The sequence below is a fragment of the Artibeus jamaicensis genome, unplaced genomic scaffold (genome assembly GCF_021234435.1).
Source record: "Artibeus jamaicensis isolate MK-2021 breed Jamaican fruit bat unplaced genomic scaffold, CSHL_Jam_final contig_1715, whole genome shotgun sequence".
NCBI classification, from domain to species: domain Eukaryota; kingdom Metazoa; phylum Chordata; class Mammalia; order Chiroptera; family Phyllostomidae; genus Artibeus; species Artibeus jamaicensis.
Window position 1 is genome coordinate 808,199 of NW_026521335.1, and position 20,042 is coordinate 828,240.

A 20,042-nucleotide genomic window follows, 5' to 3' on the forward strand; every position below is an offset into this window, starting at 1 on the left:
TTTCTATGTACACTGTCATGTTATCTGCAAACAATGACAGTTTTGTTTCCTCCTTTCTGATTTGGATGCCTTTTATTTCCTTTTCTTGTCTGATTGCTGTGGCTAAGACTTCCAACACTATATTGAAGAGAAGTGGTGAAAGTGAACAACCTTGTTTTGTTCCTGATCATAGTGGAAAAGCTGTTAGTTTTTGCCCATTAAGTATGATGTTGGCTGTAGGTCTCTCCTATATGGCCTTTATTATGTTGAGGAATGCTCCCTCTATTCCCACTTTGCTGAGTGTTTTTTATCATAAATGGGTGCTGTATCTTATCAAATGCTTTTTCTGCATCTGTTGATATGATCATGTGTTTTTTGTCTTTGCTTTTGTTTATGTGATATATTACATTTCCTGATTTGCGAATGTTGAACCATCCTTGCATCCCTGGGATGAATGCTGCTTGGTCATGGTGTATGATCTTTTTAATATATTGTTGGATGTGGCCAATATTTTGTTGAGGATTTTAGCATCTATGTTCATCAGCAATATTGGCCTGAAGTTTTCTTACTTTGTTGTGTCTTTATCTGGTTTTGGGAATAGGATGTATTTTAACATTTTAATAACTGTATTTCAATATAGTCAGCTTCTTTGGAAAGTCTATGTATTCTATTTTATGCACTTGAAAACATTATGCTGAGAAGTGGTCCATAGGCTTTATCGGACTGACAAAGATAAAGGACCCATATTTCTGTTCCATTTACATTGCTTGAAAAATTGTGAGCAAAATAAAAATTAAAGAATTATCAATTAGATACTTTTTAATTATAATGTTTCTCTATATATGATGTAGTCACATATTATAACCATGTTTTTATAGTTAGCAATTCTTGTTTTTTAAAAGGTACTTTATGCAGAGGGAATAAGAGATAGTGAAATTAGTTTAAGTTCAGTTTAAGATCTACTAATGACATCAACCCACACACATTTTATGTCATAGTCATGAACTTAAAAAACTTAAAGTTCTTGCTGCCTTTTCAAAACCCATCTACAAATCTATAGCCTTGTGCAAAAGATCAATATGAATTGGATAAAAAGGAGTAATGGAATATTAAATATTAAAAGAAATGCAAATTTTGGTTATTTTATTCTGGTTGATTTAATTAATTACCTCTGAAAAGGTGCTGGCCAAATTGCTAATGACTAGGCAAAAGTAATTAAATTATTATATTAATTTTTGGCCATTATAATAATTTTTATGAAGTATGTGAAAACAGGTTGTCACTTAAGCATTTGTCTACTTTAATTTCACTCATTTAAAAAATTTATTGAAGCCTTGGCTGGTGTGGCTCAGCAATACAGCACTCCGATGTATTGAGCGCTGGCCTGCGAAGCAAAGGGTTGCCAGTTCAATTCTCAGTCAGGGCACATGCCTGGGTTGTGGTCCAGGTCCCCAGTAGGGGGCACATGAAAGGCAGCCACACATTGATGTTTCTCTCCCTCTCTTTCTTCCGCCATTCCCCTCTCTCTAAAAATAAATAAATAAAACCTTTAAAAAATACAGAGCTGTCAATAATTTAAAAAATTATTGGATACTTTTATGTGCAAAGATAAAATCTGAGCCATATTTTTAACTTAATAGTTTTTTTCCATTAAAGTTGCCATAGCCCATTACTAGCATACCACAATTTATATTTTCATGATAGGTTATATTACCTAAGAATAAGAAAGGGATGGTATGTGGTAATAATACAAAGTTGAAAATACAGATATTTATTAAGTACTTATATGCCATCGAGTTACAAAAGCATATCAGGGGACATAAAAAGACAAAGAGACAATGACAAATTATATTAAGTTGACAAATTCTCATACAGTTATAACTACAGTGCATTGTTAATTTTTACTTAGCAATTTTTTTCAAGATCTGCAAAGTTAAAAAAGTAGAAGAGTCAAACTATATATTCTGTTAATGCAATAAATAGACATTGATTATGACACTTATTTCTACTGAACACAGCAAATAAAATTAAGTGAAAAGAAAGTGTTTCATCTTTCTTGACTTGAAGAACGAAGAGATCCTTTAGATTTCTGGATAAGAGGCATAACTAGCAATCCCACAATGATTTCCGCTATTTCTGGCCATCCGGATATATCCTTGATCACCAAAGTTGAGGCCCCAGCTTTAGAAAAACGAGTAACACAAAATTACAAATGAATACCACATTATCAATTTTTATCGTATTGTTTTTATAAAAACCTGTGAAACAAAATTAGAACAAAATAATATAATAATTTCCTCAGGGTTTTTAGGTAATTTTCAAAGGAAGCTTGGCAGGATTTTAGTGCTATACAGTATTGATAAATAGACTTAATATGTAAAGAAAAAAATGATATAATATGTACTCCAAACCATTAATCTCCCTACTTTGTAAATATGCCCTTATGCAGAGAAAAAGTATTATTAACCTTTCCAATGACCCACCTCTAAATGTTTTTGTATAATAGGATCATAGGTGATGATTTTCTATCAAACATAAATTCCTATAGAGAATATCAATTAGGAAATATTTTTGATCAACTACTATGGAAAAGGCATAGGTCAGGGAATTCCAAAGTAAGCAATAAAAAATGCAGCTCTCAAACAGCTTTTGACCTAAAAAGGGAGCTGAGATAAAACTTTCTCAGTTATATCTGTCAGTAAATCGAATATGCTACCTGATGAGGAGATAAGCTCATTGGCACTGGAAGTGTTCAACCAGAGATTTGCATAACTTGTCAGAGATGTTGGAAAGGGAATTCACGGGTTGGAAAAAGGTTAAAAGGGATCAGTGGTTCTCTCACCTTTTGGTTTCCTGGACTTTGAGAATTTCAAAAAACAAAATTGCAAATTGACATAAAATTATCAACATTTAAATTAGCAAGCACAGGCATAAAAAAATCATACTCCTGAATATCACCATCATGTTGTAAACAAAAGGACATTTTAACCCCAAAAACAAAACTTAAAAGGACGTAATTTCTATTTAAGGATAGTTCTTTGAGTCAAGTAAATTTAGGTTTATAAAAGATTTGCCAATACTTTTTTTTACTTTGCCACAGACGAAAGAAAAAATGTACACAATTCTTGTAAGAGAAATTATTGCTAAAGTTCTTTATGGTTCTGAGATTTAATTGTCAGTATATAATTAGTTATATTATGAGGTAGAATTCATTGAGTGCTATAACTATGATAAAAATAAAAGCGTGAAACTGAGAGTAAGCTTTTTGGTTTTGTATTTGGAGAGCAACAAGAAATCTGGTTGAAAGGGAAATTGGATGTCTTCAAGGGAGTAGTGGGAAAAGAGGATAGAAAGGTGGTTTGGGTCCAAAAGCAGACTGGGGAATTTCTCATTTAATTTCAGAGGCAAAGGGAAGCCGTTGCAATTTTTTGCTCAGGACTCAAAGGAGGGTCGTTTTTGTATGCAGTGAAGGAACTAAGAAATGCTAGTTTGTTGCAAGAATATAAGTAGCATAATTTAAAACAGCTGTGCTCTGTCATGACTGGTGTTGCTCAGTGGGTTGTGCATTGTCTGTGGAACTGAAAGGTCACCAATTCAGTTCCTGGTCAGGGCACATGCCGGGGTTGCAATTGTGTTTTACTCTTTCTCCCTCCAAAAATAAAGAAATAAAATCTTTAAGAAAAGATTTTAAAAGCTATGCCGTAATTGACCTTAAATATTCTTTTAATGAGCCATTCACTAGATACTTTTCAGGTTTTATTTTTATCTGTCTTGTATTACTTAAAATGGTTGTCTCCTTTCACCTCACCTCTCTCGGCTTTACGATACTAGTGTGTCCTGACTTTCTCTTTTCTCTCTGGTCACTCCTTCTAAAACTCTATCATAGGCTCCTTTTTTAAAATCCCTTTGATTATTGCCGCTCCCCTCTGGAATAAAATTCAAACTGCACTGTCCCCTTTTATCAACAGACGCAGTCCTCTTTTAGTGTCTGCTTCAATAAGCAAAAACAATGATAAGAAATTCCGGCTAAGCTATTATCACCATTAATAGCCACAATTTATTTAGTGCATACTCTGAGCTAAGTAGCTTAACATATATTATCTTATTTAATCATCATCATGTGAGGTATAATCTCCTTTTTACAAAATAGAAAAATGGAGAGAGTGGTAAAATGTCCTGCCCAAAGTCACACAGATGGTTCATTGGAAAGCCAGGGTTCCAATCTAGAATTGTTTTATTTCAAAGCCCACTCTAACTTCTATGCTATGTCCATCCCTGCCTCATTCCTGTGAGTGAGGTAGGATGAGGAATGAAATTCAGACCACAACATCCGGAATCTTGTGTGATTAATATTTCTCTATCTCTTACTATATAGTTATTTACTGTTTTAAAGATAGGTAAAAAAATTTTGGGTGCACTGAGTTTGGACCTAAGTTCTGGTAATGAAAGTTGAATTGAGGCTGTCATTACTGCTAGTATGAATTCAGTCAGTGAGAGATTGGAGCCCCAGATCCATTTAATATTTGCACAACTTATTTTTCCCAGCTTTATCGACCAAGGTCAACTGCCCCACACTTTATAGAAAATCCAAGGCGTCTTGTTGACCAAATACTGCTTGCTAATCCTCCTTTAAAGAATTCAAGTGGTTTAAAAAATCTTAAGCTAAAGAAATATCTAAGAACAAATTCTTGCTTTCAGAACTGTACTCCAGTATACACAGAACATTCTGGGAGCATGTGAAAAAAAAAAGACATTTCATCCAGTTTAAGGATTTTAGGGAGAACTTTCTGGTATAGATAATGCCTGAGCTGGTTTTGAAGGAAAAGAGAAATAAACTGAGTAGGAGAAAGGATGTTCCAGGCTGAGGAACCAAGACATGAACCAAGACATGAAAATATTAAAGATAAAGTTATATAGCTGTGTATAGTTCAGTATAACTAGCATAAGTGTGAGACGACAAGCGTCAGGAGTGAGGCTGGGGAGGCAGGTGGGGACTACAGCGTAGACAACTTGTCTTTTCTCTAAGAGAACATTAATTTTACACTGCAATGGTACAAAGTGGAAGAGCTATAAGCCCAGACTCATATTTTAGACAAACTGGTTTGGAAATAGTGTGAAGGGTAGATTTGAGATTAAAGACCAATTAGAAGGCTACAGGATAGTCCAGACAAGAGATGTCTGAACTAGAGCAGTAATAGAAGAAAAGGAGAAGGAACAGGAGGGACAGATATGAGGTACAACTAATTTGACTTGTTACTTGGTTGGATTTGGAAGGGTCTAAGACAAATCCATAGCATCTAATTGGGTGACTGTGTTGTGTGGTGTTGTCATTTAGTGAAATGGGACGTCCTGGGGAAGGATAATATGGTGAAGAGGGTACATACTTCTTGGGAACCGCTCTGCCTGGTTTCAGGAGTTGTAACTGCCCCCTATGGCTAAGGATGAGCGAGCGACCTCCGGAATGTGAGCCACTCAAGAGACAAAGCTTGTCTCTGGCAGCAATGCTGTTTCTGCTTCATCCCCTGCCCCCAATGCTTGGTCGGTTAGTCTATGATGGGTAAGATCCCTCAGAGGCGGGGCAACCTGAGCCAGACACAATCACTTAGGAGGCCATCATGGAAGGACTTAGGGGGCTGCAACAAAGAGGTAGTGATGGACTCTCGCCACCCCCCATTCTGACAGCCGGAGTCCCCATTTCCATCTGGGAGAAGTGCTTCCCGACTCTAATCCACTTAAGCCTAAAAACCTATGATGGGGAAGGCGGTGCAGCCCTTTGCCGGATAGAGCAGGATCTGGGGTGATCAGGCCTAAGAAAGAATATGTAAAACCCCGTGAAACCTACTTTGTTTAGAATGCTCTCATTTAAATGATAAGGGTCCAAGCAAGAAGTTTGTTCTTCAAAGTTTTATGGCTCTTTAGCTATCTGACCCTGACTGAGAATAAGCCCTCATAGTTCTTTGAATGCTACCTATTGTTTGATCCTTACCTGTATTCTTGTACAAAACGAACCTAATAAAAGCCCCTAAGGAAGGGGCTCTTGGCCCTTGTCCTTTGAGAGACTTTCCTCCCCAAGCAGATCATGTCTTGGTAGTTTCACTTTCATCCGTGCCAGACAGTGGGGGTGGGGGTGGGTGATGATGACGATAAACTTTGTAGGCAAGGTTGCCCCCACACATAGTGAGTTTGGAGAAACTAAGATACATGTAAGTAGATATGTCCAGATAAATAAGTCTGAAGTTCAGGGCAGAAGTCAGAGCTAGAGCTAGAGGTTTGAAAGTATATAGTATGTAGCAAAAATCCTAAGAATGGAAGGGTGATACCTTTGTAGAATAAGAAGAGTCATGGGCAATGGATGGAGCCCCGGAGGAAAGACGAATATTTGCAACCTAATCAGAGGAGTAGGTATTCAGAAAGGAGATCAAAAAGGAATGATCAGAAAAGTACTGTAGAAGATCAATCATGAAAACAAAGAGCCGAAGGCATAATAGGAAGTGAAGAAATTATAAGATGTCAGTGTCACCATCATCATCATCATCACAAGAAAGCATTCGTTAAGCCTCCTTCTAATTCCTGATTTTAATGAAATAGACGTCAAAGCACAAATACATTACCTGTTTTTCACAAGCCAGTAGTCTTTCCCATTAAGGTTGCCGTAGCCGACCGCTAATACACCATGATTCACATGCAGAGTGCAGGCTGAGTCATAGTAGACACCTGGGGAGAAAATACGGGAGACAAAAGAGGGAGTGGTATGTGACAATGAAGGACGTTTGAAAATGCTATTACTTTTTATTAGACTGTTTTGCATGTGAGGCTAGGTTAACTAGCAATTTTTAACTATTTAGATTTCATAATTCTTTCCTGTCCATGTTATACTTGTCAGTTTTCTTGCCAGGTTTGTCATAATTTAATCACAGTTTCATCACAAATTTTCTTTGATAAACTGCCACCCTTTTCTAATTATTTTTTAACTTATATACAGTTACCGTATTTTCAAAAATTGATTGTAGAGAGAAGGGAAGGGTGAGAAAGAGAGAAGGAGATATCAACCTGCTATTTCACTTATTCATTGGCTGTGTCCTGACCAGGGATCAAACCTGCAACCTTGGTGTATCAGGACAGCACTCTAACCAACTGAGCTAGCCAGGCAGAGCCTACTGTATTTCTTTGTATATATGCCTAAATTGTTTCTTTCATACATTTTCCTCCTTTACTAGATTAAATGACTTTTAAGGTGAGGTTTAGGAAAAATATTATAGCCGTCTACTTGGTCTGATACCGTGCCGCCCAATCGCAGGTGCCCTCTTGTGCACAGCTGCGCTGCCCCTGCAGGGCACAGTGGCCGCAGTGGTTAGCTGCAGGGCCCTGGGGCCATGCAGCTCATTTGCTAATTTCAGCTGACCTCTTTTCAGGCTGTGTGATTTTAGGTAAGTTAATTTGTGTAACACATCATTTTTTCATTTGTAAAATGGGGTTATTGTGGGGAATAAATGAGATAATGCACAGAAGAACTCATCATAGTACTTGGAATATGGCGTTAGTAAATTTGGGTATTACTTTACTAATTAGAACTGGGTATAAAAAGCATGTATGAAATGAAGGAGTCTGTTTATCCTACTAAAAACACTCAGAGGTGGAGGGATGGGGAAGGATAATATTCTTTCTTGTAGTGCAAGGGCAGCATATAACAAGAGGATACTATATCTGAGTTTTTACCACTTCTGTAGAGGAAGAAAGAAGGATGGCTTGCATCTATAGCAACAGACACCGGTCCTTTATTGGCCACAGCTTCTTTCAAGGCATCTTCGCTGCCTTCAGGAAGTATAGTATACCTTGAACATGTGGCAGCTCGATATTTTGAGTCATACTGGCATTTTCCTTCCTGCAAAAAAAAAAAGTAAAAATCAGATAAAGAAGTATACTTCAACTTCCTTTATAAATCACCAGTATACTAAGTTTGGATTTCAGATATGTTTTCTTTCCTCATTTAGCCTTTTCAAGTGTTTAAGGCACCTTCCTGTTTTTGAAGAAAGAAACATCAAATCTTCCAAAGCCTAACAGTTCCATGTTTCATTAATAGCAGAGGAAATACAGGACTACCTATTGTTATAAATTGTGGACATCTTCATGCATGCATAAGTTGGCCAGGATAATGCCCCCTCAAACTCTGTGGGTTGTAGAGATGTATTGCATAAAGATTATAAACTCTAGACTAGTGCTTTAAAATCTTTTTGGTGATATAATGCATGCAAGATGAGTTGCAGTTGAATGATGGTTTATAAAGACCATGTAATATGGAAAACACTTAGAGTATATTTTATGTGGAAGGGGGGTTACCAATTCATGTTTGTTCTTTATAGGAAAAGAACTTGAAAGAAATAAACCAAAATAATAGAGGATAAGGTAGGAGGTTTTTGAGTGATTTTTAAAATCTTTTCTAAATTCTCTGTAATATGGATATATTACTTAGTATTGAATAAAGTGTATTACTGAATATATTATTAAATAATATATTCTATATATTCAATATATTCGATATTAATGAAATATTCAATATATTATATTTGATATTAATGAATATATTCAATAACGAATATATTCTATAATGAATATTATATTGAATATATCAAATGTATTATATTGAATATAGTCGATAATCAGACTATATTATATAATGAATATATGATATTCAATATAATGAATATATTCATTCATTGAATATAATTAATATATTATTATATTGAACATATTATATTCAGCATATCGAATATATGATATTCAATCAGTATATTGAATATCATATATTCAATATAATGAATATATTCAATAATGAATATATTGAATACATTATTGAATAAAATATATAATCAACTTGCAAGGAGGAGGAAGAAAGCATTACTTAGCTTTTTAGTAGGTAGAAGAAAGATGTGGTTGATAATCTGAGAATAAGAGCAAGGGAGACCATATGACAAAAAGTTTAAATACCAGGCAGATAGATAGAAAGCGTTTTAAGAAAAGTTTGCTGAAGTTTTAATCTATTTTTAAGCATGAATTCTATTTGCTTGTTTAAACCCAACGTGCCACCGATAAATTAAGAGGGCTACTGCATAAGAAAGAGAATGCTTGAGAATTTAGAATTCCTGAACGGGCTTCTCACACACATGACACTGTTTCTCAAGTTATTGTCTTGGTGGTGAGTTTAGTACAGTCAGTCAAGGGACATAAGATCATTTGTGACCTACCACGGCTTTGTAGGGATAGGAAGCTTCTGATTCGATGCCATTGTCGATGATGTATTGGAAGGCCTCTGTCATGAATCCGCCATTGCAGCCCTCATTTCTATATTTTCCACTTGAGCAATCCACCAGGTTCTGTGCACTCAGAGAAACCAGCTTTCCTGTCTTTAGCTTCACCTGTGCTTCCAGGGCCCCCACAGCACTGAAAGCCCAACAAGAACCACAAGAACCCTAAAACAGAAACAAAGTCACAAAGGCAATTGCAGGAAGTCAGTAAGGATGACTTCATAACACAAAGTGGGTGATACCCAACACGTCAGCCCTTTCAGGACTTACTGGGAGAGCTCCCACCACTGCAGTTTCCTCTGCTCTTAGACCAGCGATTTTCAACCAGTGTGCTGCAAGAATTTTTAAAACTTGCGATACCTGACTATTTAGTCAGGGGCACTGACCTCTTCCCCCTTAGATTGTTAAATAAAAAATGATGACAGCCAACACATTAATAGCTATCTGATATAAATGAATCAAAATTATACCTATTGTTTTGTCAGATTGGCAAAAATACAGTATATTTTTTGGTGTGCTGCAGAATTTTAGTAATTAGTTTATGTGTGCCATGAGATGAAAAAGATTGAAAATGCTGTCTTAGACAATGGGAATGAAAACTAAATACTTGCTTATCCTCTGGGCAAGTTCCAACCCTGATAAAGATTTGCAAATGGCTGAGTTCAGAGCATAACTGCCATATTCAAGTGCATTAAGAAACAGTAGTTAAGCATGTACTAAATCCCAGCTCTCCTCACCCATGAGTAAAGGAAGTAGATGCCTACAGTAAAATGGTTTTGAGAAGAGCTTGGGTGATTCCCTTGACCTAAAGTACGCTTCCTCCTGCCAAATGATATCTAAAATATAAAGTTACAATTTCTTTTAGCTTCAGAACTTGTTAAAAAAATATATATTTTATTGATTATGCCATTACAGTTGTTCTATTCCCCCCCTTCATTCCCCTCCACCCTGCACACCTCATCCCCCACCATTCCCCCCTTTAGTTTATGACCATATGTCTCAAGTTCTTTAGGTTCTATATTTCCCCTACTATTCTTGCCCTCCCCCTATCTATTTTCTACCTACCATTTATGCTACTTCTTTTCTGTACCTTCTCCCCCTTCTCCTTCTCCCACTCCCCTGTTGCTAACCCTTCCTGTGATCTTCATTTCTATGGTTCTGCTCCTGATCTAGCTATCCTCTTAGTTTGCTTTTGTTTTAGGTGTGGTTGTTAATAACTGTGAGTTTGCTGTCCTTTCACTGTTCATCTTTTTTATCTTCTTTTTCTTAGGTAAGTCCCTTTAACATTTCATATAATAAGGGCTTGGTGATGATGAACTCCTTGAACTTGACCTTATCTGAGAAGCACTTTATCTGCCCTTCCATTCTAAATGAAAGCTTTGCTGGATAGAGCAATCTTGGATGTAGGTCCTTGCCCTTCATGGCTTGGAATACTTCTTTCCATCCCCTTCTTGCCTGTAAGGTTTCTTTTGATAAATCAGCTGACAGTCTGATGGGAACTCCTTTGTAGGTGACTGTCCCCTTATCTCTTGCTGTTTCTAGGATTCTCTCCTTCATTTTAATCTTGGCTAATATAATGATGATGTGCCTTGGTGTGTTCCTTCTTGGGTCCAACTTCTTTGGGACTCTCTGAGCTTCCTGGATTTCCTGGAAGTCTATTTCCTTTGCCAGATTGGGGAAATTCTCCTTTATTATTTGTTCAAATAAGTTTTCCACTCCTGGCTGTTCCTCTTCTCCTTCTGGCCCCCTATAATTCTGATGTTGGAACATTTAACGATGTCTTGGAGGTTCCTAAGCCTCTCTTCATTTTTTTGAATTCTTGTTTCTACATTCTTTTTTGTTTGGTCATTTTTTTCTTCTTTCTGGTCCACTCCTTTGATTTGAGTCCCAGTTTACTTTCCATTACTACTGGTTTCCTGTGCATTTCCCTTCATTTCAATTAGTTTAGCCTTCATATGCTCCTCTAATTTGTGACTAAAATCAACCAGTTCTGTGAGCATCCTGATCACCAGTGTTTTGAACTGTGCATCTGAAAGTTTGGCTATTTCTTCATTGCTTAGATTTATCGGCTCTGGGGCTCTAAGTTCTTCTTGAGCCATGTTTTGATCTGTTTGTGCCTGTTAGGTATGAGGAGCGGAGCCTTAGTTGTTCACCAGGGCGGGGCCACCCAGGTTGCTGGTTTGTGACACTGTAGGTGGGGGCGGGGTCAGAGAGGGACAATGGTGGTCCCCTCTGCTGCTTCCTGCCACTGGGGCCTGCATTGTCTATCTCACCGCTCCCTCCTTCACTGGTTTATCTGCGTGCAAATGTGTGACTGTGGTCAACCCTCAGTGAGCCCACCCACTTCTCCACACCTGGGATCCGCCTACAGCTGCCGGCGTGCCTGGGTCACGCACTCAGGTCGGTCTGTGGGTTTTTCCTGCCCGACCGCTCTGCTGCTGGCTCTGCCCCTCTTACCGGTTTGGCTGAAGGGTTCGTTATTGTTAGACTTCCATGAAGTTCAATTTTCTGTGGTTTTGGCTGCATTTTTGTTGCTAAAACTTTGTTGTTTTTAAACTTGGTTGTGGGAGGAGGCACAGTGCTTCCACCTATGCCTCCATCTTTGTGGAAGTCCTAGCTTCAGAACTTTTTAATCAAAAGCTATTTTACAACCAGAAAAACCCAAGCTGCTTTAGTTCAAAAGGTGTAAAGGGTCCAGAGTCCTTTCATAATTGTTCTCATTTTCTTCTCATCCCACCTTGCTCTCTACTGAGAGGAAGCAAACTGAATTTGCTTTTGGCTAAAGCAAAATCACCTTTTAAAATGCAAGCACCCAGGGAAAGAAACCCATTTAATTCTTTATAGTCAACACCTAAATATGTAGTTTATCAGCTCTCCCCAAACTTTTATTCTTGAGAAGCTCCAGTAAGAAACCCAAAACTGGTTGAAAGAAAAATCACTAGGTGGAAAAGAGATTAGCAGTACCATTCACTGCTTCCTTCTCATGTTGTTCATTGATCACGTGCTGGGCCAGCTGCTCAGAATACCCTGATCCTTCCTTACCCAGCCCTCTAAGGAGATGCATATGATCTCCTTACTCTTATTACTCTTATTTATTGCTAACTGATTTTTGTAGCTGGTTTTTTTTTGGAAGCACACTAAATGAATATAAAAACATAGGAACAAAATTTTAAAGCCTGTATTTCTTATTCTAACAATGCAAGCCTACTCGTGAATTAATTTGAGTGGTACAATATATAGACCATCCTGAGTTCGAGTTCCTTCCTCTTCTTCAAACCTGAATTTCATAAGTGAGATGCAGTGAGAAACTTCCTCTTAGATATTCTCTTATACACAGTACTGTTTCTCAAGCAATTGGCTTGGCAAAGGGTCCAGGGAAGCTGACTGATAGCATGAGCACTGAAAGTTTGTCTTGACCTGTTTGCTTAGTTCACAGTTTTTGTATAATGTGGCTCTAACCATTGGTGTTCTAAGCATTGTGGGGAATACAAATAAAGTAATGATATGTAGTGCTTGCCTTAAAGGAGCTTACAATTTCATTGGGAAGACAGAATAACAAAAATAACTAGAAAATAACATAAGGGAGATTCACTGTCAAATTATGTACCTAGACTAAGTGAGAGAAGAACTCTAAGGAAGAGAGAACTCTACCTGGGGCACAGAGGTCAGGGATGATAATACTCACCTGGTATTTCACTTCAGTGACACACCCTTTTTCTCTCCAGTCCACAGAATCAGGTAATCTCTGATTAGGGTTTGACTTGTAAGTGACATTTCTCTGCCACTGGCTGGGAACTCTCAGAGAACTCATCAAAGATGTCACTTCTTCACTGGTCTACAAGGCAAGTATATATCTCCTTTCACTTACATTCTGCTTTTCAATATCTCAATAACTGTAACTGCAAATATATTTAACAACTGAGAAAAAGTAGTTGTGGTTGTGACCAACAAGGCTGAATTATCTGGGTTTCTTCTTTACCCTTACACTTTGCATTAGTATCTCAGTTAGACATTGGGCAGGAGAAGAAAACTGTAAAAAGTAGAAGTTATATGGAGATAGAATTTTGTTCAGAGCAAAGCATAGCCTAATTTTACTGGTAGAATGTATAGACCACCCTGAGCTCTAGTTCCTTCCTCTTCTTCAAACCTCAATTGCTGAGATGCAGTGAGAAACTTCCATAGGTATATGGGATAATTTTAGAGAAGAGCTGTCTAAAAAGCAGACAGAACTGATTTTCCTTGTTAGGAAGAATGACAAAGGAGATTCCTACATTTAAGTGGAAAATTAAATCCCTTCCAAGGGGCACTATGGTTCTTTTTTTTTAAATAAGATTTTATTTCAGTCACATTGACAACATGCTAGGAGCAAGGTTTCAAATGCCCCTGTGATTTTTAATTTTGGTAAAGTTTTGCAGGGTAGAACAGATTCTAAAAATTAATGGGAGATTATTTGTGATGTTAAATGCCCATATTCCACAATTAAGGAAGCAGGTGGACCATATTAAATTGTCAGTTTAAACTTACATAGAGAACAGGCTGACAGTGACCAGAGGGGAGAGGGGAGGGAATTTCAGCGGAAAAGGGGAAGGGTTTACAGGAACTAGTATAGAGGACACATGGACAAAAACTAAGGGGGGTGGAAATGGGAGGGAGGTGCGGAGCACTGGGGAGGTGGGCTGGGATGGGAGTAAAAGACAGAAAACTGTACTTGAACAATTAAATAAATTAAAAAAAATAAACTTACATAAGTATGGTAACTACTCTAAGAGTTTGTGAGTGAGTAGTCTTTGGGCAATACTTCCTTAAAAGCAAAAGAAGTCTGTGAGTTTAAAATGAAGAAGAGATTTGTTAAGGAAAGTGGTTACACTAAGACTAAAGGAATCTGCATAAATTCTTATCTTTAAATTCAACATTATCCTATCTTTGTACACTTGAAGATAATTTTCCTTTGTCACTTACTTTCAAATTGCTTTTGGAGAGACAAATCATGCTTAACAAGACACAAAAGTAGGATTATTTATAGTTTACCTACCATGTCTCCCAGGTGGTTCATGCCTAGATCATATGAATGCATTCCCATTGAATGCTCCAGGTTGTGAAGCATCACATACTTTAGATTCTTTTCCCAGATGAGGCGCCGTACTCCTTCCTCATTCTAAAATATGAGAAAAAACAACATAGTTTTACTGAATCCTGCACAAATAAGTGATCAATAATGAAAATAAAAATAATTATGAAGCATTCTACCAAATGTGGATCTGTCTGGGAGGATGCAAATAAATATATTTAATAAAACTGGTGAGTAATATTATTTTATGATACATATAATGAACTTCCTCAATCTGCTATAAAGTTTTACTGCCTACAAAATATTCTTTGTAGGCAGTAAATCAATCTTTCCAGGCCTTTTAAAAATATCTTTTCTTACCCTCACTCTTGAAAAATAGTTTAACTGATTATAAATTTCTCGCTATTGTTCTTAAGTAATTTGAAAGTATTTCTCCATTGTCTTCTGATATTTATTATTGTAGACGTCAGCCTAATTGTTGTACTTCTGTTTTTAAGTTTCTTAACTTTTGTGATTCTCTTTGATATTTTTGCAGCTTCAGTGCATGAGTCTGGGTGTGACTTTCTTCATTTCCTCTCTTGGGTACTTCTGATTGAAGGACACAGGGTTGTTATTTTTTTTCCCATATCTGGAAAATTCTCAACCAATATCTCTTCAAACACTGCTTCTCTACCACTCCATCTACTTCTTCTCTTCAGAAAGTTCTATCAGATATATTTTGGAGCCTCAAACTCTCTTTCATCTCCTTTACCTGTATTTTTTATAGTTTTTAAAAATTATTATTTTCATGTGCTGCATTGTGGGTGAATGCTTCAGTACTGTCTTCCAGATTGCAGATTCTATCCAACTCTTTCCAGTCTGGAATTTAAGGCCCTTTTATTGAGTTCTTAAAATCATTTTGGGTTCTATTATTTTAATTTTATCCAGAGTGAATTCATTTTTCAGAAAATTCTCACCCGAGGATATATTTATTGATTTGAGAGAGAGAAAAGAGAGACATCTATGTGAGAGAGAGAAGCATCGATTGGCTGCCTCCCATAGGCTCCCCAACTGGGGATCAAACCTACAACCCAGGTATGTGCCCTGCCCTGGAATCTAACCCACAGCCTTTTGGGGTATGGAATGATGCTCCAGCCAGCTGAGCCACCTGGCCAGGACTAGAGTGAATACATTTTTTGATTGTTGATTTTCTTGCCCTCCAGGAGGTTCATTTACATTGGACCAATACATGGAATACAATGTACACGGTGCCTCCTAAAATCACTGACCCTTATTCCCACCCCCAAGGGTATAGTTTCCAGTAAGTGATAACCCGATGAACAGCCAGCATCAACTGTTTTCTGCTTCATTTCTGTGAGTGTTAGAACCTGAACCCGGACCCAGACCCTGGTTCCAGGTAGCAGCCTAGATGCAGCCCCCTCTCCCTTGGAGCAAGATCTTACAGTTATCCCAGTAGTGGACATGTACAGATACACTTCCAAGCCACTAGAGAGTAAAAAATGGAATAAAGAAAGATAAATATAATGAAGTACAAGAAAGGAAAAAAGAAATGAACTTTGAGATAAATAAAGGTAGGATCAATTAAATAAACTAAGGTAGGATACTAATGGAAAATCACTTTTACTCCTCCTTAGGAAGTGAAATCATTAAAAAGAGACATAGCTTTCATTTAACTGGATGGTTCTACCTGCACATCTAACTCCAGTTGACACTGAAATGAGAGACCTTGTCTAAAGGGGAATGGGCGAGGGTGAAGTTGATGACCAAGAAAACAACTCAGAGTGCACGTTCTACTCCAAATATCTTTTTTATAGAAAAATAATACATCAAATAAGTAAATACATAATGTTTGTCTACAAACTCAGAAATATAGTATTGAGAAATAATATATAGTTATAGGACTTAATGATTTGGAGCGCTAGGGCTGAGGTCTTAAAATCAACCAACAAGTATGCTTTGAAATAGAAACCAAAGTACAAAGCGGGAAATGAGAGTCAAGAAGCAACACATGGTAGCACTTCTATGTTCCAGAGACTGAAATAAGGGCCCGATAGTCCCCAAACATGTACTGTACTCTTTCCCCCTTGGCCTGGGACCTCCACTGCAGTTGTTTATTTTGCTTGCTCCCTGACTTCTATCAATTCTCTCCTCAAATGTTACTTTATATGTGAGGCATTCCCTGACCATTATACAGAATGATCACTCCCAGCATCTCCCAGCCATCACCCAAGGCCCTTCTTACTCTCCATGCCTTGCTTTATTTTTTTCTACTGCGCTTATCACCACCTAACACACTACATACCTGCTTAATTAGTGACTTATTTCCTGTTTCCCTTATTCAGATATAAGCTTCATAAAAACAGGAACCTTGTTTTGTTTCCTACTGTATCTCTAGCACCAATAACAGAATCTGGCAAGAAATCTGAGCATAACATTTATTGAAAACACCACTTGCAATGTAAGAGGGAGAACGCACTGAGTACTAGAGTAAAAGCAAATCACTCAAACGGCAATCCCATCTACCTTTTCCTTGTATTGTTTGCCATAGGTTTTCTTCCAGAGGTCCCAGTGATGGTCCAGTGTGGGATCTTTGTGCAGCTGTGCCATTGAGGAGGAGCACCCCAGGAGCACCAAAACCAGCCATTTCATTCTGCTAAGGAGAAGGTCACATAGAAAGAGTAGCTGTTAGCTGCATATATTGATCATGGTTTTCATAACAAAAGTAGGTTTACAGTTGTTGGTATAGAAAATAATACAATAATTAATAAGTAATAATACAAGAAGAAACTGTGTTCCTCGTACTCTGTAGGAAACCTACTTTTGCCCCACCCTGTATAGACACAGGGAATAACTTCAGATTTATGTCTGAAATACCACTTCTAATATTAGTAGCACTTTAAAAAGTGGTTTTCGGAAATTTCCTGATATCTGGTAAACAAAATTTACATCCAAGGTTGGGAATTATTATACGAAGCAGGGACTTTCCTGGATTTGCAAACAAATCTAATCAAGGGACATCCTCCTTCCTCCTTAAGAGGAAAGCAAACCTTGGGAAAATCATTTAGCTTCATAAGTTCTCCTTAACTGGCTGATTTATCCATAACACTTAGAGGTGGTTAAAAGACAACTTCCATGTATTTACATCCTAGCGTCATTTTGTTTTTTTAACTTTTCCTCCCACCAATCAGATTATCTATTTCAAAGGAAGCAATTAACTACTTTTAAAAACACCACTTACAAAAAGACTTTAATGGAAATTCAGTAACTAGCTCTTTCTCAAACTGGATTCTACTTTCTCTTCCATTTCTTTTTAATTCAAAATGACTGGAATTATAAACATGCAAATCTTCAAATTATATGCCAAAGAGAGCTGTGTTTTAGCCTCAGGCTCAGATGTCCAAACACACATTAACTTTTCAAAAATAAATTACGTTTTGTCAAAAAACAGAAGAGGCAAACTGAGCGACATGATTTTTTTAGTTTACTTCCTGAAACCAAAGATTTAAAACCTGGCAGGCAAAGCAAGCTAAAAACACAAAGGGTTTAAAGACGAAATGGGAGGAAAAAACCCATAAAGTACGTACATAATGGAACCAGCAGCTGCTCCCATGCTAAGAACGCTTGAAGGTGGGCTGTCTCCAATCGTATGAAAGGCAGTGAAGAGACTTCAGCTAAATTTGACTTGAAGAAAATTGGAACTTGTCACATGAGGTATCCACGAAGAGGAAGTGAACTTTCATTTCAGTTTCATTTAAAATCTTACTAGATCAGCTGCCTCCTGCCCTCTCTCTACAGTTGTGGAGATAAAGTAGGTGCACTAAGCTTTAACGAGCCCCAGAACAAGAGATGGATAGAACCTACACAGCAAAAAAATAGCAGTACAATTTTACCATTTGATCACTCATCATTTTGATAATTCACTTTACCTAAAAATACCAGTTTGCAGATGGAAAAATTTAGTTATGAGGAAATCAGGAATAAGCTTTTGAAATCCCAGATTTCTCCATAATTTCCTAGAAAAGCCCACCTTATTCTCTTTAACATAACTCATCCATGACCTACTGTCTAATTCTTACTCAGCTATTCCTTGATTTATCAATTCAATATATCTTTATTTATAGTAACATATGTTAGTATATTTATGGAAAAAGAAGAAAACCTAGCCCTGACAGTGTTCTTCAGTTGGTTGGGCATCGTCCTGCAAAGTGAAAGGTTGCCAGTTCGAGTCCCAGTCAGGGCACATGCCTGGGCTGTGGTTTCAGTCCTGGACAGGATGTCTATAATGTTTCTCCCCACATCAATGTTTCTCTTGCACATTCATGTTTCTCTCACTCTTTCTCTCTCCCTTCCCCTCTTTCTAGAAATAAATAAATAAAATCTTTTAAAAAACATACCTGTATACATTTAACTGCTGAGTGGTTACCTGTGTGGAGGCATTACCTGGGTGGAGGCAGAGACAAGATGGACTATCATTATTTACAATTTGTACTTATGTAATTACTAATGAGACTGAGCATCTTTTCACCCATTTATTGACCATTTGCATTTTCTGTGAAATGGCAATTCATATCTTTTATTCATTTTTCTGTTGCATTGTTGCTTTATCATAGTCACTTACAGGCGTTTTTAAAAATCTTTGATGGTTCTATACACTAAAAATATCTTCTCTCTTTCTCCTGTCTTTAACCCTTGCTTATATTTACTTTCTTTACATGAAATTTTAAAATGTTCATGTAAAAAAAATTTATTCAGCCCTGGCTGAGTGGCTCAGTTGGCCAGAGCATTGTTCAGTAAAGCAAGGTTGCCATTTCAATCCCCAGTCAGAGCACATAGGAGAATCAACCAATGAGTGCATGAGTAAGTGGAGCAACAAATTGATCCTTCCTTCTCTTCCTCTTTCTCTCTGTCTTCCTCTCCCTTCCCTTCTGTCTCTAAAGTTAATCATTCAATCAATAAATATTTTTTAAAATTCAGCTTTTACCTTATGATCTATGATTTTTATGTCTTATTTAATTCTCCTTTTTATTGAATTCATTGAGGAGACACTAGTTAACAAAATTATATACAGGTTTCAGGTGCACAATTCCACAACACATATCTGTACACTGTATTGTGTGTTCACCACCCCATTTCATTTAATTCTCATAGTTTCTTCTTTCTCAAATTTATTTATTTTTGGATTTAATCTTTATTGTATTTTTCCTCATTGCCATTTATACCCCTTATACTCCTCTCCCTCAGCAATCACCACTGTTGTCCATGTCTGTGAGTCCTTTTCCTTTTTTGCTCAATCCTTCTACCTCCTAACTCCTCCCCAACCAACCGTCATCCTGCCCTCCATCTATGAGTCTGTCCCTGTTTTCCTCGTTACTTCAGTTCATTAGATTCCATATGAGTGGAATCATGTAACATTTATCTTTCTCTGACTGCCTTATTTCACATAGCATAATATTCTCCAAGTTCATCCATATTATTGCAAAGGGTAAAATTTTCTTCTTTTTTATGGCCGAGTAGTATTCCATTGTGTAAATGTCCTATAGTTGTTTTATACACTCATCTTCTGATGGACACTTGGCTGCTTCTATATCTTGGTGATTGTAAATAATGCTGCAATGAACATAGGGGTGGCTTATGTTCTTTTGAATGAGTGTTTTGGGGTTCCTTCAGACATATTCCCAGAAATAGGATTGCTG

The 20,042-nt window shown here is 37.2% G+C and overlaps 1 protein-coding gene across 2 annotated transcripts; it reads right to left on the reverse strand.

Moving 5' to 3' along the window:
• Nucleotides 1-1,729: 1,729 nt before the first annotated feature.
• Nucleotides 1,730-18,042, reverse strand: CTSS (cathepsin S). 2 transcript variants are annotated; one of them, XM_037125792.2, is made up of 8 exons: nt 17,934-18,042; nt 16,873-16,999; nt 14,314-14,436; nt 12,967-13,116; nt 9,222-9,446; nt 7,696-7,861; nt 6,591-6,693; nt 1,730-2,160 (listed from the first exon to the last, which is right to left on the reverse strand). In XM_037125792.2, the coding sequence occupies exons 1-8, from the start codon at nt 17,957-17,959 to the stop codon at nt 2,061-2,063; spliced, it is 1,020 nt and encodes a 339-aa protein (XP_036981687.2). In that variant the 5' UTR covers nt 17,960-18,042; the 3' UTR covers nt 1,730-2,060. The 2 variants fall into 2 exon arrangements, with proteins under 2 accessions (XP_036981687.2, XP_036981681.2); XM_037125786.2 differs by having other exon boundaries at nt 16,873-17,002.
• Nucleotides 18,043-20,042: the final 2,000 nt, after the last annotated feature.

Bases quoted from the DNA above. Each gene is read 5' to 3' on its own strand.
- CTSS (XM_037125786.2), bottom strand. From the start codon at position 17,959: ATGGGAGCAGCTGCTGGTTCCATTAT. The intron at 17,003-17,933 runs GTACGTACTTTA...CCTTCTCCTTAG, and splicing joins GCAGCTGCTGGTTCCATTAT to CAGAATGAAATGGCTGGTTT. The intron at 2,161-6,590 runs GTAATGTATTTG...GTTTTTCTAAAG, and splicing joins TACTGGCTTGTGAAAAACAG to CTGGGGCCTCAACTTTGGTG.